General features: G+C 43.8%; 1 protein-coding gene across 1 annotated transcript in view; it reads right to left on the reverse strand.

The window, feature by feature from the left end:
• LOC146191286 (cell adhesion molecule Dscam1-like) overlaps positions 1-17625 on the reverse strand; it is a 123083-nt gene that overhangs the window by 13565 nt on the left and 91893 nt on the right. The window contains exons 12-19 of the mRNA XM_084600303.1: positions 14616-14735; positions 14081-14257; positions 12511-12658; positions 9486-9634; positions 4382-4513; positions 1913-2080; positions 1352-1422; positions 916-1156 (exon numbers count right to left, since the gene is read on the reverse strand). Coding sequence (XP_084456429.1) covers positions 916-1156; positions 1352-1422; positions 1913-2080; positions 4382-4513; positions 9486-9634; positions 12511-12658; positions 14081-14257; positions 14616-14735 — 1206 coding nt within the window. The remainder of the gene's footprint in view (positions 1-915; positions 1157-1351; positions 1423-1912; positions 2081-4381; positions 4514-9485; positions 9635-12510; positions 12659-14080; positions 14258-14615; positions 14736-17625) is intronic.

Genomic DNA, 17625 nt, shown 5'->3' on the forward strand with positions numbered 1-17625 from the left:
CGCTATTTCCGTCCGCTACCGCAACAGTTTCCCGTGCGCCTTGCGTTTATCAACGGAAGTGGTATAAACAAGATGAAGACACATGGGTGTGATGAAGTTTAGCAGCATTAGCATATGAGAAGGGTCATTACTCGTAAAAATGATATTTGCGAGTGTTACTCCGCTGTTTTACGCCAATAATATGCAGCTCAACTGTTTCTAAACTGAGTATGCTCTTAAATGTTCCAAACACTTTTAATCAATCCAGTGCAACTCCATACAAACAAGCGTTTTTCTCCAAGATCCAATGTGCCCGCCGGGGTGGCGCAGTGGTTACGGCGCTCGACTACTGTTCCCAAGGACGCGGGATCGAATCCCGGCCTCGGCGGCCGCTTTTCGATGGAGGCGAAAAGCAAGGCGCCCGTGTGCTGTGCGATGTCAGTGCACGTTAAAGAACCCCAGGTGGTCGAAATTTCCGGAGTCCTCCACTACGGCGTCTCTCATAGCCTGAGTTGCTTTGGGACGTTAAACCCCACAAACCAACCAACCAACCAAGATCCAATGTGCACCAGTTAGTTCTTTAAAAGCGATACACCAAGTGAATTTTACACAAGGCGACTTGACGCTATCCGTGCAGCATTATCCAGACCAGAAAATATTTTTTTAAGTCGGGCGGTCAATTGACAGGAAGATAGAATTATTAACAGGACAGAAAACAAACAAGGATTAGGGAGGATGGAGAATGTGCGGGTGAATCTCAGTCCGCTAAACAATTGTTCAAGCCAGTAGGGGGTGAGTAGTGTTTTATACAGTTAGAAACAGGAGTTTTATAGAAAATATGAGATTGGGCGCTAACAAAGAGAGGCCTTCACCTTTTCCATGCCATTTATTGTCGGTAGAACCAAAAAACCTTAAGCAGCAACATTATGTACTCACCGATCTCCAGCGTCTGGGCAAAGACCTCCTCGGATGCTGGTCCCGCACCTTTGCCGTTGAATGCTTGCACCACTACACCATAACGCGTATTCCGCCGCAGATCTGTCAGTTCACACTGTTGCAAAAGCGACGACGCCGAGCTCTGCAGCGTCTTATATGCGAATGGTTCTTTGGCATTGCGAATTCGGTAGCCCACGTAGTAGCCTTGTACAAGTCCGTTGGACTCTTCTTCCAATGGCGGCTGGACAGAGGGAAGGCGTAAAGTCAAGCGAAAGAACTCAATTTGTATATATGTCGCTAGATGATACAAGAATAGAACGAGTAAGCCGTAATGAGACATCGTTCAAGCACAGTATTTTAATACTTCCGTGTTTTACTTATGGGGAAATTTTATTAGAACTGAGAGTATATATGCATAGACGAAAAGCAAGGTTACCTTCCAGGCGATATGCAGACTTCTGGAACCGGTAGCGGTGACTCGGATATCCCGAGGAGCGCCGCTCGGTGCTGTGAAAATTGGACAGATTCCTCTTACTTGCCGCCACAGACTTCACAAAGCGTTCGCCGAGCTTTTAATATTAAAACAAAAATTAAACAGGCATAAAGGCGGAGAATGCCAGGAGTTCAAATCTTTGTCGAGAAATGAGCATTTACCTAGATATCGAAGAGCAACATTCACAAAAGTTAGCAGCAACGACTTCATGTAGCGCCGCTTATTAGGCTAACCTGATGTGTGTGTGTGTGTTTTTTTTTTTTTTTTTTACATTTACCAAGTTAAATTCGACATTCTAAGTGAGATAGCCAGATTGGGAATGAGTAAACGGGCCTGTTTTCTCTAAGAATTAAATGCATAGACGGCATGTTCGGGTTCGAATAAAATGTGCGTCATAGTCTCACTGTCTATTACCTATATCACGGCTCCGTAAAACTTGCTGTGTATATAGAAGCAGAACTATGACTGTGCTTCACAAGGAAACAATAACAATGTACTCCTCACCTTCTTCTTCTGTAGAGATGACCAGGATGTCGCTTGGGTCGCTTAGCCCGATGGCGTTCTCCGCCCGCAGCTTAAACTCGTAAGTATTTTTGGGCCGTAGGCCAATGGCCATGTGCGAAAACTCAGTGGGCTCAATCGCTGTGATATGGGAATCACGCTCCCAGGTACCTGAAAGATATTGTTTGGAAACGGCCTAAATATGAGAAAAAAACAAACAAAAAAGAACTAGCTGATCCGAATTTAAGTAAAGCATGTAGCACGAAATACCGATATTAGACACCGTGTTTAGTGACTCTATGTGAACATGTCTTCTTGCTCTTTTTATGTGTACGTAGCAATCTGTGATTGGTATCCAAGCCAAACAGTGGGGCGTATTGACAGCATTGACCAGCAAGATGACCAGCGTGGCAGGCTTCTCATTCTGAATAGCCCGTGCCGTGCCTGCGCTCCGAGCACGCGCTGTACATCTTAAGTTTCCTCTAACACTGATCTCAGCGCCTCCGCTTTATAGCGTCGGCGGGCGCTACAAGCTTGCCCAATCAGTGCGCGGAGCTCATATCAGGTCACAGGTAGCACTAGCCCATTCTGAAGAATAATCGCGGAATTTGGCGTTCACATCTTGCTTGAGAAGTCTGGTAAACGTGCTGCGAGTTCAAGTGTCAAGTAGCGTTCCAGCTTATTGAAATGTTTCCAGCCAGGAGCTGTGTAACTGGAAATGAAGTCACCTCTATTTTTTGTATAAACTATTTTATAGTGTCTGTTGTTATTGTTATATCAAGTTTAGTTTCGTCTGTTGCTTTTTAGAAACCTTGCGGAGGCTAACTGCGAAAGCAAGCAAACAATATTTGTCACTACCCTGCCTTTTACAGCCTCCAGCAGGCCTAAAATGGTTCTTCACAATATTTTCTGTTAATCGAGCGCTGTGGAATTTTGTAATTACATGCCTTAACAGATTTCACACTTTATTATTGTTAATGTTATTATTATTATTGTTTGACAATATTGTCAACCCTCGTGCGAGGGTCTTTACAGATAAGATATGATGAACTTCTTTGAAAAGTAGTATTATTCAGAAGCACTGGGTACATCAGCATCAATGGTACATTCAGTCAAGCATCAAATGGTACTTTGAAGCAAATGGCTATCCAGAGATCGTTCCAATTTATGCAGATTATTCTGTTCTACAACACTCATTGGCAAGAGATTTCACATTTCAATTACTTTGAGGAAGAAGGAATCTCTGAAAGTATTACTACGGGCGTAGTATGGTTGAATTATTTGACTATAATTTGTTCTAGAGCTAAGACTCTTTAGTTTCTTTTAAACAAAAATACACGAAGCTTAGCAAAGATAGCTGGTTTCGATGTATTCACTCGCTAATCCAGCAAGTTCAAGTTAATTGACACAAGGGCACAAAGTACAAGTTATCTAATGTTTGTAAAACAACTTCCAAACTACAATGGCAAGATATGTTCTTGGAAGAAGCATTTTATTAGCCTCCTAGCGTGCAGCTTCGTATTCACAATTGCGTGTATATAACTTCACAGGTTGAAGCTGCTTGCTGCTTGAGCCTTGATACTCTATTTCGCTTTCGGAGCCGTGCGGCTGCTACAGCGAGAAATAGGTTGCGCCAAAAGATAAATAATAAAAGATAAGATAAAAGATAATTCGGTGAAGTTAAGTGAGACGTCGTGTGTGACTGTTGTATAATCTGTAATAAACGACAAGCGGAATAAAACGCAAGGTGAGGCACATTCCTTTCTCCATATATTTATATATCGCAGATCAGTGACACACGGCGGCAGTGATTTTAAACACAAAAAAATAACGTGCACGGCACGTAACTTGCTCGTGAGAGTTATCTGTGGGCGCTTACAACAGCTATGGTTGTCAAGGCGACGTTTCCTGCTTCTGCGGCGTCGTTGTGGGAGTAACACGCACGCAAGACGCCTCACGCTCGTCTAACAGATAGAATCTCCAAAGCCGGGGCCCGCTTCCGCTGTCGAAGCTCAACCTCGAACCGACTATTGCTGCACGACGCGCCTTTTAATCAACAATGTCCAAAGCTTCTATAGAAATAAAAGGAGTGTTGAGAACTCCACCCCTCGCCTAAGGTCTGGTGGAAAATGCTGGAATTCTCGGAAGTCTGAGATGGTAGCGCATTGCCTCTTCTAGGGCGCGATGAAAGAGGAGGACCGGAGCTATGCGCAGCGGCGCGGACGCGGGAGGCTGGGCCTTCTCCCGCCCATTCCGTAGACTTCTCGCTGCTTCTGTCACGGTCTGGCGAAATACGAGCTATCACCCAGCTCGGCGGGGATGAGAAGGCGCTGCGCCGCGAGCAAGAGCGCGTGTTCGATCGCTTGGCCTATTTATGTGAAGCATCTCAAAGTTGCTATTTGTGCCATCTTACGGGTGCTTCATTACTATTTTGAAATGACCGCCGCGGCCTTAGAGCTTTGAAATACATACCTTCTTGTAACTTGTGTTCCAGCAGGTATTTCAGCACGGGGCTGTTGCCAGAGTACGCAGGAGACCAGGAGAGCGTTACAGAGCGGCTCGTTGTCTGCGTTGCCTCCATACCTCGTGGCTTATCCGGGGGCTCTGGGACATGAAGCGCCCAGATGCCACAATGTAAAGCGACGAAACCAATTGATCCAAAAAGGAAGGTCGATAAAATATTTTTCACGAAAATTTATAGGTTACCACTAAAGCATATATAGGGTCGAATCGAGCTACTACTGTGAAGCCGTCTTTAAATCGCTCGCTTGCCTGACACGGTGTCGCACGGTCAAACATAACGTCGTAACGCAAATCTAATATGTCACCTCAACAATTGATGAGTGTGGGCTCTCGAGACGTCCAGAGGCACGAAGACTAACTCACTCTCTTTCTTTGTAAACGATGGTGTGGCAACTGTTACTCAACTGTAAAAAGTTCACCTTTATGGGACGTAACTTCCATTTTTAGAGAATTCTCAATTTTTATAAGGTACTCTTATAAAAACATACTAACTTACTGATAGTGATAGATTTTTGATGCACAAAAAATTTCTCTTCTAATGTTTGGCCTGGGTCTGCAACGAGTAGTTAAGGATGCAATATAGAAACCATGGATTGCGTTTTGCGGTAATATATAGCGGAAAACTACAATCATCTCGGATTACTACATGTGAATATATTGATTGCCATCGCGCAATCTCAATATTGCAAAAACATTTCGGTCATGAACAACTTCCCGTTGAAATAATGCGCTTGTTCAGAATTTCTGGGCAAGCTTGCGCAAGGGATCGACCACCGGGCTCCACCAGTTGGGCACCGCGACGTGTTGCCGAACGATCCGTTTTTGTACTGTGCGCGTATGGATGCGCAGAAATAGATATACCTTAAGCACGCAAGACTATGTTTGCCTTTCCGCTGGGACTCTAACTTTCAGGCAGTCCAGCACGAAGAAAATGTTTGCTTAGCCGAAGTGGCAAATGTGCGCGGCGGAGGCTTTATTGAGCTCAAAAAAGAAGCGCCGTATTGGCCTTCTTCAGATATTTCTTCTCTTTATGAATTCCCCCATCGTGGCCGGGGCTGGGAAAATTAAACATATATCTTTGTTCATCGGGGGACGAAACTGTAGTTTGCCAGCCGTAGCAGCACAGGCGGAGGCATGCTATAGGCTTGATAAGCATCCGCAGCTTGGAGTGACGTTTGCCTGTGGGCGCTTCTCGGCCCCCAAGGGTCTTTGTCGGGCATTTTGAGACCCAAAATTGATAGTGGTATGGTGCAAATAACAGTTTCAGTTTATAGCATCTGATAATTATTGTTTTGTACAGAGATTGGCTACCGCAGTTACGAATTGTTACAGCACAAGAAAGTAATTAGAATATTTTCTTGTTTATGTACGAAATGTAAGCAAATTTAGTGGAGGTCTATGAAGTATTATGCTGGTATCTGAAGCATATTTTTTTTTTTTCAAATTAACTTGTGCAGTTGTTGAAGGATTCCAAATTATGTGTAATGTATTTCTGAGGTAATTTGGGGTGCAGTAATTATTTAAAAAGAAGTTATTTTTTTTTATGATGTTATGTTCCTTTTGTTCTAAAGTCCTTTTCTGTGTAACAAGGCTTCAAATTTCTTGGATGACCGGTAATCACAGAAAAGAAATTAAACCTCAGCGTGCAAGGTAACGTGAACGCGTTAACAAAAATACTTTACAAACTTTTTAAATGCCTCCATGAAAAAAAAAAGGGGTTTTATTGCACTTTACTACGTCGTAAAAATTGTGCGACAATTAAAAACAAAATTATTCCACACTCAGTTACACCTATCGCAGCAATAAAGTTTATTTCCTCGTTTACCATGCTCATCACATTGAATGGTTTTTAGTCAAAGCAAAGCTACATTGAAACAATCCGATTTTCTGATTTCTTGTTCTTTACTGTTCTTGGAGATAATAATACACTTCGGGTAAAACTTCAACGTCATCGCGTAAATGAGGAAAGCTACGTTAGCGTACCGGAAGCAACTTATGCCCAAATAGAGTCTCACTGTAGCGTTCCGAAATCGTTAAACGCGGTCTACTTTACAGGGACGCGAAATGTATTTTTCCCTGATTCCTCTTCTGTTGAGTAGAAAAATAATATATATCAGATTATTTCAGAGTAATTTATTACAGCGGTACTAATGTTTGACATGAGAATGTGCGAAAAAAGCGTCGACAACCAAAATTATATGCAATAAGAAATTGATTTCTAGCGGCGCCATTTTGTTGAAAGGATTGCGAAGTAAAAACCGCTAAACGTCAACAATTTCATTTAGATGACATGCAACTCTACAAACTGTTTCGTTAATTTGATTTAAATTACAGTGTTTAATTGTTTAAATACATAAAAAACTGCCATGAGGTTGAAAACTCACTTTTGTGATGTCTCTACCGGTTGTGCACCGTTATGAGCTGTTGCAGACGCTAGTATAGCATATAGTGGCCCCATAGGGCTTTGTTAGGCCAGAATCTAGAGTGTATCTCCAAACCTGTGATCAATTACTGCTTCAACTTAGTTGTCGAAGTAAGTTCAAGCATATTGAGAAGAAGCAACACTTGTGCGTTTCGGTAAAATTGTCAACTAAGGCCGCTGCGACGTGTTCAGCTGAAGCGCGTGGGTCTTGCTTGGACGAACACCGCCACGTTTTAGCGGTAAGTATGCAATAGCTACAATAATCACTTTTGAAGATTTCCTGCATTCGCTAACGTTACTTATGCCTTAAAGTTCTGCGCATGCGCACTTTAGACCCGTTATTCCGCTAAGCACGCATTCTCGTAAAGCCCGCTGTACTAGACATCGTTTATGGAGGCGTACTGTCGGTGGAAACCCGAAGGATTTGCGAAGCCCCGGAAATACGAGAAGCTCGCTTCGCTAGCCAAATGGCGGTTAACAACCACCATTGTTAACCGCCGTTCAAGCATACATCCTTCATGTAATGTCCCACCTGGGGACCCTGGAGGTACTATGAATAAAGGAAAAAAAAAATCCGGCGATCACACATAGGAAAAAACGAAGCAGCATTTTCTAAATTTGTAGTGCGTAATTTCGCTGCAATTTGTCCTCCCGACAGAGACTAAGACACGTGGGCCATGAAAACAACAATAAATATTGAAATAAAGGAGCGTGCCCAAATTCGCCATTTATTTTTCCTAAGCCCCGATGTTACTACTAGACTAAACGCCCAGTTGCTCTAATCACAAGAGCAAAAGTGATGCCTAGGGTAGCACAATACAATATTTGATTTCTTTAGAGATGGAAGTCGCCGTTTGTTTTTTGATATATTCGTGTTCTTTCCCGCCGAAAGAACATCACGCTGTGAGAAAATTTTCTCTTAGTAGTTTCTCCACTTTTAAATCAAAGTCGTGTCTTCTTTGTCGGAATAATTGAATGATAAATGCATAAAAGTAAATAGCCACTAGCTTCACTTTCGGGAAACGCACCTTTATGAATGCTTAGTCACCGTAGGCCGTTTATTCGCGAAATAGCCCGCTGATCGCTACATCTGGTTTTGTATCTTTTATTTTTCTTTCGCTAAAACATTTTCAGTTTTCTGCACAAAACAACTGTCAGTCGGACGAGGCAGTTTTTCAAACTTGTGTAATTTGGCCATATTGTTCTTTTACATCCCAAGTTTGGTCAGTTACCCTTCTATTCCTCTGTTTTATGCGACCGCCAGCGCTGCCGAGACGGAAAAGAAAAAAAATGTATTTTATAAACGACATTCTTTGAGAACGTTTCCGCACACGCGCTCCATAGCACAGTTGTTACGCCTAACAGAATCAACATGATATGCATGCCGCGCCCCATCGCTCATCATCTGCCATAAGAAGAGACCCTTTACTTAGAAATAATATCCGTCATGTCCAGGGAGGTACATAAATTTGATCATCACCGCTAAAATCTTCCAACAACCTAACAAAGGAAAAACTGAGCGGGCGGCATGCTTTGATGTGATATGGCGATATTGTTGCCTGACCTATGTTCATCCGCTGTAATCAGAGCAACCAGCAGCGGCGAGAAACAAGACCTAAGGTATGCGAGAGACAGCATGCGCAGACATATGGCCCGGGTATTCGAAGTTACTGGGCCAAGGCCCACAACCAAGGTGACAGCTTGCGCGGTGAGTGGATCACTCGCGAGAGACAACACCTTCCAACCTCAGCCTACCGTATTAGGCGCCGATATCACCGCAAGTTTTCTTATGACTAGCGAATTTAGGTTGCTGTTTAGAATTTTTTAAAGGCGAACAGCTGTAATGATATCGAGAGGGTGTCGCTTGCGTCCTATCTGCCTGAGTGAAATAAAAACATAGCAATGATAATAAGTTTTTTTTTTCTTTTTTTTTTTTTTTTTTTTTTTTACACAGCAGTGAAAATGGTCTTGTTAAAGACAAAGGATATTCTACTGCACTTATAAGCATGAAGCAAGAGATAAAATGATTAATGACATGAATAACCTAGAATGCATCCGCATTTTTGGAAGCCTTATTTCCAAAACCCCGTAGATAGATATAAAAAACTAGCCAGTTGAAAGCAAGATTCTCCGACTACACTAAACTGCCACGTCAACTATATCAACACAATTGCGAGTGCAGCAGTTTGAAAACCAACTATCCGGGTCGTTGATTATAGTGTTGTAAGCACTAGATCTTCCCTCACATCTCAGAGATTTAGATTGTCGTCCTCGACCATCCTATAGATACGAGGTGTATAGGCTACGTATCTTCACTTCGCAAGCCCCCGCCGCGGTGGCGCAGTGGTTACGGTGCTCTACTACTGTATCCAAGAAAGCAGGATCGAAACCCGGCCGCGGCGTGCGCTTTTCGATGGGGTGAAAAGCAAGAGCTCGTGTTCTGTGCGATTTCAGTGAACGTTAATCAATCCCAGGTGTTAGAAATTCCGGACCCCTCCATACAGCAACCCCTCATAGCTTGAGTTACTTTGGGGCACGTATAAACTCCATAAACCAGGCCATCACCTCCGAAGCTCCGTTCATGCACGAGGTTAGGATGGCAGTCACGTGAGTACAAAACCTGCCACTCACCCTGCACGACGACTTGGAAGTTCGTGTCGTCCCGGCCGTAGGCGTTCTCGGCGTAGCAGCTGAAGAGGGAGGAGTCGCGGCGGTCAACGCTCGGAATGCGCACCACGTACTCCAGCGTCTCGCTGCCTGGTTTTTCTTCCACAATGTACCTGTGGAAATTTGTTCGCGTGCAAGAATACACACCAAAAATAGCGCTCTTCTGAGAGTCATATTGAAATTAAGAAGGCTCTATTAAGCATTTGCCTTCCGATAAAGAAGACGAATTTCAGTTCATAACGAGGAAAACGAGCTGACGAGCGCGATTTAGCATGCCAACACCTTGTGAGTGAGAGGGACAAGCGTCAAGTAGACAGTCTCAAAAAGACGCCACCATGTGGCATTGAGAAACAAATTAGGCTGAGCCATACGAGAGCAGCTGCATTATCTCTGGGCTATCGCGGTTTTCTGGAGACGAGGTGTGCAGACTGAAAAGGAAGAGAAGCAGTAAATAAATGCACAGAGGAGCCGAGAATGAAAACGAATTGTAGAGATGGGAGCCCGCAGTGTGCGTGGCCTGGCCTGAATGCAGCCCTGACCGCTGCGGACCGGAGTCTGGTCACCGCTCCATTCTAAATTTCTGTTCTTTCGGGATATAATAGGAAGCTACCGTCGGGATACGAGTGCATGCCACCGAGATGAGCTTCTTTGTACACGGTGAAGAACAAGCCACAAGTTCTCGGTTCGAAGGCAGGTGTGCTCTTCAATTTACCACAACTACACCCTACTCAACCATACGAAACTCAAGGTTATAAAGGGTGCTTCACGTAATAGAACCAACAGATTAAGAAACAAGCTGCAGGTTTTACTCGGCTGGGATCCACAACCTATTACTTACTGTCACGGGGTACTCTTTAAGGTACTTTTGTGTTTATGGGGATACAGAAACATTCAATCCAGTTACTTGATGTAGTATCGAGCGTTGTTGCAGGCTAGTTAGTTCATCGTAGTACCGTCTTCTTTCGCACAGTTCTACCCCGATCTACAGTCAACTGAGAAGTGCATACCTCCTGCGTTGCCCGGTTTTCTGCATTTCAAACATGCCAAGCAGTATGAAAACGAACTAAGTGGCTTGGCTTGTTCGCGTCTGGGCACCTTTCCAACACCCTTCGAAAAACGTTTTGCTTTCATTTTTCTTTAGGAAAAAGTGTTGAGAAGCTTACTGCTCATCGCTTTCCTGTAGCTCTGTGAAATGTCTGATGGGCTGGCTTTCAACGAATTCTTGGTGAAAGAACCTACATAATAACACTCCCAAACGTGTTTTGAACGAATAAAACGTGCATGCTGACCGCACCCAAATGAGCTGCCGTCGTTCTGGTCGAAGGGCTGCAGAATTATTAAAAAAAAGAAAACAAAGGCTGCTTTGATCTATGAGACTTCACCGCTGTTCCGTTTTGTGTTTTGCTTTTTTGGCGCTGGCTTAATGAAGGTTCCGCCCGAATTGACTGTCTGTGGCCTGCCTGTCGCTCATCGTTGACCCCGGCACGCGCATTCTATCTATGTTCTAGAAAAATAAGTGAGCTCACGCTCAAAACCATGCTGACAGCTGATTGGGCTAGCTAACTCTGAGACGCGAAAGATTGGTTCATTCAAAGCGCTCTGGCAGCGCTACAGAGGATGAACAAGATCCCGGTCACGTAGCTGTCTTCTTTTTTTTTTTTTTCGTACGCCACCGGCTTTCATTAAATGTTGGAAAAAAGAACCCAGTTTGAAAAACGGCACAAAAACTGAGTCAGCTGTTTCCTAGCCTCCCCTTCTAATTAACAAAGTGCGCTTGACCGGAAAATAAACGTTAAAATGTTAGTAGCGTTTTTGTAGCTCAGTATTAATTAAATGCACTCTAACGTAAGCTAGCGCATGCAAACTACCATATAATTGGTTGCACCCAACAACCAATGCATTACTTTTTTATATCCCTGGTAATATTTTTTTGTGAAGAAGCCTGCATATCTGGCATGCAAGAGGTACCAGTAGCTCAACAGCGATTTCTAGACAATGTTTCTTATGTGCGCGCTTGTTTTATAATACACTTGCTTAGATTAGAGACGATGTGCCTACTGCGGCCTTATTCAGCAAAGCACACTGCTCCGCAGCCGACAATTATTTTTCTCACAGCGTCTGCCTGACTATGCGTGGAGGCTTGAGCTATTACGGTACAGACTTCTGTCCTGGCTGCAGTCTCAGATGCATGGTTTCATCTTTCTGCGATGAGTGACGATGCAGCAGCGTCCAGTGGATGCTTCCATGGCAATAAGAGTTATTCACAGAGCCCCTCCTTCAGTCCAGGGAGTGTAACTTATACGCTCAAAAATTACATTAAACTGCGCATACCATTCACGGGCAGCATCCTACTCATCTCAAACAGATATTGAAAAACATCGTATACATATTGCCGCATACTCTAGTGCCGATGACTGCGATGCCGCTATGCCGTTGCTGAAGGAGCAGTTTTAGAAACAGCATAGATTACTACCGCGCTCTTGCTCAGTGACAACTTTACGGGAGCGTTTCTTTTTATTTGCGGTCTTGTCTCATCCACACCTATTATCAAAGAACACCATTTCATAACCAGAAATCTTGCCATCACAAGTTCGTGACTTAAGAATCACAAGAACCAGAAAGCAGAAGCTCATACAACGATCGTCGCCCGCACATCTGTTTCTGCCGAGGGCTTAACATGTCGTCGTTGAAATCTAGACCCATCTTCCCTTTCGATACGTTGGTCTTCTCGAAGCCCCAATATCAGCTCTAGAGACTAACGGTGATCGCTATTTTTAAAAAGAAAATAACACTTGCCTAATTGGTAGGACGTTCATATTCCCCTCACGGCACATTCCACGTGGTTCATACGGTCTCAAAAGAAAACCCTACCTCACTTTGGTATGAAATAAATGTCATTGAGAAAGACCGGATTATCCCACCCATCTGTTTTTATTGAAGTGAGGCTATCAAACGGCATGAAAGTAGTTGAAAACAATACAAAAGCAACCTTGGCTCCAAGGCGGGGCTAAAGCCGTGCCTGTCCCTCGTCCAGGACACCGCAATGGGTGGCTCTCCGACGGCACGGCACGAGAGCGTCACGCTCTCCCCGCGACGAACCGTCAGCGCCTGGAACTTTCGCTCGAAGTGCGCCGCCACTATGAAATGAAAATAAGAGGTAAAAGCGTGGGCAGATAAGTGAGTATCACTAGACGATTTGCTGCGGGACTAACCCAGCGTTATACGGCAAGTTGTAACTGCGAAGATGGTGTGAAGCATTATGTATTCAAGTGAAATAGTTTCCTTGCTTATTTGGTTCTTCATTTTCGCGGGTAAAATTATGTGGAACATAATAAGGCTCACAAGGATAACCCACTGGGAAACAAGATGCGCAATACCCGCGTTGTCCTGGGTGTCCGGTTTTCCGAACGTTTATATGCTGAGCTGAGTCATTCGACATAATCGAGTCGCTATATTGGAATTGCTGCACCACATTCTGAGCAACCTCAGCGGTGACCTGGGGGTTAGAGCAGTCTAAGTAGAGCAGGTAAGTACTGGACACGGTGGGCTTGTAAGCTGGTCTGTGGGTGTTTGGTGCAAGCTGCTTGTCTAGTGGGAATGCACGCGCATGAGAACTGAATGGTTTATACGAAAGATAGTCTATTCGTGAGCAGAAGACAACTGAAGCGATAAAAAGTACTACAAATTCCAAAAATTAAGATAAAACTCGACTTCAATTAGCCATAAAATATTTATTTTGATCGAATTATAGAATGTTCGAACGAACTTCTCATGTAGTTGCCTTTGTCGTAAAATAAAATAATTTAATTCCTTTCCAAAGTTATAAGCGGAAATGGTCCTCATTTTCATCAGGGGCTTTAGTACGGTTACTTGGGAGATGAAAATGCAGGCGAAGCCTAGGTAGTGAAATGTTAAGAAGAGAGGAGATATACTTTGTTATGTGTAATTTGTTCACTAGCCTAAATTTTGATACTTTTAACCTGCTAAAATCTATTCGACATTGAAATCAGGGGGCTTGCCACGATAGTGATGGCTGCGAAAAATTGGAGGTATTTCGTAACTGAACTGGATAATTGGCGTTCCAAACCTTCGCGCTGAGTAATAATATTATATGGTACCTTTAGTTTACGAATGAACATTTACATCAATTTCAAGAAGGCCCTCCTAGAACAGGAGCATCGCCTGATACCAAAGTATTTTTTGTTACTCGCAGAAATATTCGCCCCAGTTTCACTTGCCGCTTATGCACTTAATTCGATATGAGCTTTGATGCAATTTCTTGACGATTTTAGCTACACATTCAGAGAGACATGCCTTTAACAATTCATGCAAAAAACAACCTATATAATGTTTTCTTGGGCATTCATCGTTGAACAAAAATTGCGTAGCATTCCTTTCGACTTTACATACGACATATATCCATTACGTCATCGTGTATGAAGCCCTGCACAGAGAACATTAGATATAGACATAACCCTTGGGTACAGGTTCCCCCGCAAAAAACGTTGGCGAGAGAACAATTCGAAATTCATAAAATCTGCTTGTTCAGAAACGCCTACCGTGCACCTCCAGCTTGACAACTGTAGATATACCGGGCCCGACTCCATTCAGCGCTTGGCACATGTAGTGGCCGGCGTCAGAACGATCTGCCTCGCGTATGCTCAGCGACCCGTTTTCCAAGATCTGCACGTTGGCGTTGCTGATGATCACCGAGAAGTCCCGGCCACCCTCTGCACCTGTACGCAGGATAAACGAGAGAGGAAAAAACAACAACGGGTGTGTTCACGTGCTACCGCAGGGAAAAAAATAAATTGCGAGTAGTACCAAATCGAACAGTAAAGATAAATCTTTTGAGAAATGAACTATGTTCGAACCGCTTTAGAGAATAAAAAAAAAGCATGCTTACAAACAGCAGTATATTTGTCACTTTGTTATCTCAAGTAAGATCGACGCTTAATCTAAAGTGATTCCCATTGTTGTATTCATTTAGAGATTTCTTTCTTGGATACCATCGTATATTCTGAAGGCGAAACTAGAAGATCAAGAGATCTGCCTCTTCCTCCAAATAAATAAACACGCTTGGTTAATGCTCACGGTATTCTTTCTTCCATCGGATGACTGGCACCGGGAACCCGTCCGCCTGGCAGTCGAATGTCACCGCCTGGCCCATGATTGCTGCCTTGTCAACTGGCTCTTGACGCCATCTGGGAGGAACTATCGATAACAACAGGTCCGTTTGTTGTGAGAATGTCATTACTGATCATAACTGAGCTGTCTCCAATTTTATTTGCTTTTGTTCAACGACCGCTATGCAGAACTAGAAGATGAAAGTTTCAAGCATCACTTGACTTGAAGGAATAGCAAATCGCTATGGAGTCGATATGGCGATAGGGGGAAATAGGGTACATCGAGAAGACGATGGCTATACATGGTATGAAAAAAAAACTGAACAAAGATTGGGCGAGAGCCTCACTTCGCAAGCCAGGCCAGCGTTTCGACAAGATGACATGTCATCGTATGGGCCCATGCAGACAAAGCGCCCTTGTTGAAATGTTGGCTTAGCTTACGACCTGAGGCTCCCCCTCAAACATTGTTCCGTTCTTTCATATAGGTCAGGTATAGGTTAAGTATTCTCTGTATTGCTGATTACGGAGTGAAAGTCCATAGATAGCATTACTGAGAGCAAGAGAGACTTCGCTTCGCTGTTCGCGCGCTGAAGTGAAAACTGGTGAACGGAAAAAATAAGGTTTTCTGTAATTAACCGCCAAATCAAACGTTGAGTGATAAACATACCTACTGATATTTTAATAGGAGAGCAAGCAGATTCCTCTGACAGGGTAAAGACTGCTGGTATATAAACCGCTTACTTTTTTTTTTCAGTCAGAGCGTGCTAGATAATGTCACGCGGCAGTTTCTTCTCAGTGTTTCCTTAACCTCTATTAATCTGACAGAGTGGTGTCATCACAATATAGTTCTCATGCATATGCTACAGATGAAGCCACACGATGAAATGTTAAACGTTAGCCCAGATTCCAAATACACGCGTTAATGAAAACCGACAGAAAATAAACTGGACGTTCTGGACAGGCCCGCTTTAAAAATATACCTAAACGATACGGCAAGAAAATAAACGCGAGTCCTCCCATTTCTCGTCTAGACACGTGAATTCTCCAGACGCTCTTCTTCATGTAGCAAAATTGGTTCAAATGTATTCAGGTTCAAAAATCAGGCAAAATAGGATGCACTTCTCACGTTATATATGATTAGCATCACCTCTGCTCATGTGGTGTACAGCGTAAGGGCGCTTTTGTAATACGGCATGTTCCTGCACGCACAGGTAAAATGGTACGGCCTATTTGCATAGTTAATGAAATGCAAAGTAGGTGCGTAGAACTGCTTAGGCCTCACTACCAGACGGCCCGGCTTCATCCATTACGATGCCAATCAAAAGCGCGGAGCAGCCGCGTCCTGAGCTCTCTTCACCCCATCCGCAGGGCTTCTTGTCACCGCGCGGCTCCACGCCGAGGTCGATTGAGCTCCACGCGTACACGTCTGCTGTTTGTGAAGGGCGAGGATGATTGACGCTGCGGGAAAGAGTCTGAATTTGAGGGTGTCCGAGCCACACGCGGCTACTCAGTCCGGAGTAACACGCGATGGCCGCGACGGCAGCAATTGTGATACGCGCGTCTGTCTCATTGGCTGCAGCTGTGAGGCCGCTCCACCTTCTCATTTGGCTACAACGCGTGACGCAACAGCACCTAAACTGGCGGCGTCACCACCGTCTCCGTAGCGCCTCAATACCACGGTGAGAGAGAGAGAGAGAGAGAGAGCGCTGGCGCTGGGTCGCCACCAACGAAATCAGTGATTGCAGACAGAAGCGCTGCACACTAAAAATGTAAGAGTGAAAAGCATTGTTTAATGATAAAATATTGCCCTGAATGACGTGCATCTTCTGACACAGAAGCTCGGATTGACGGCATATTTAAAGCTGGTTTAACGCGAAGCATTACTTTGCGCATGCGTGGCGCGTACAGAACGTGTGTACAGAATACGCGGGTGGTGGTTGTGTAGCTTATGTCGAGGATAATAGCTACAGATGTTATATCGTTGGAAAACGTATCGAGTAAAATTGCATCAAACTAAATGTAGGTCCTACCTACTTACCCTTAATTAGTCAGTTGTGATTAAATTGAACTCTACGCTATATCATTAAACCATAGCTTAAGTGCACTGGACTGATTGCAGTTCTTAATGACCGCGTATTCGTTACGTGTGATTACGAATTTAACTTAAGCTGCAACGCGAAGTCGTATATCGTTGGAGACGTCTAGACTAGTACAATCTAAAATTAAACGCTGGAAAATCCAAAATCCACGTAAAACGGAGCTAACGTCTATTTAACTCTGCTAAAAACAATCACGGAGCAGAAGCGAACCAGTAGAACTTAATGCTCACGCATTCAGAGAGTTATGTAAGAAGACTTGTGTGCCCCCGGCAGATTTTTTTATTTTATTTTATTCTCAGACGGCTCTGTCCGTCACGTCGTCATGCCTAGTAATGCTTCGTACTTAGTAGCGTTCAATGTACGGCTCTACTCATGCACTGAGTTTCAATTACTACGATGTAGACTCGTGCATTAGTGTGTAATTAATGTAGCCATGTAAACTTTGGTTTGCAAAATATCCATATAGGGAAACAAAAACTGTAACATTGCTTGCCCTCTTTTCCGCGCACCATAAGAACCCCTACATGAGTCAGGCATGCGTCACAAGGCCGCAAGCAGTGAGCGCTGCAGCTCCACCAACTTTGTCATAAATTCCATTGTTGTTTACTGTCACAAATACGTGACAGTATGCCCATGTCAGCTCGCAGTTGCAAACTTACATAACGCCATCGCCACCTACATTCCGCAGAGTAGTCTGTAGACCTGATATTCCCATAGTAAGCTCTCCTTAATTTTACATTAGGTATGTCATGACCAGAATATGAGATGGTGCTTCTCGCATTTGAGCCCACGTAAGATTGGGCTAATTGATCCTATTCTTGCGTAATATGACACGACGATTCAAATCTTGTATAATTAAACCAATACTAATTATATGGT

This window comes from Amblyomma maculatum, chromosome 4 (genome assembly GCF_055883805.1).
Source record: "Amblyomma maculatum isolate TAMU_Amacu chromosome 4, ASM5588380v1, whole genome shotgun sequence".
Lineage (NCBI taxonomy): Eukaryota > Metazoa > Arthropoda > Arachnida > Ixodida > Ixodidae > Amblyomma > Amblyomma maculatum.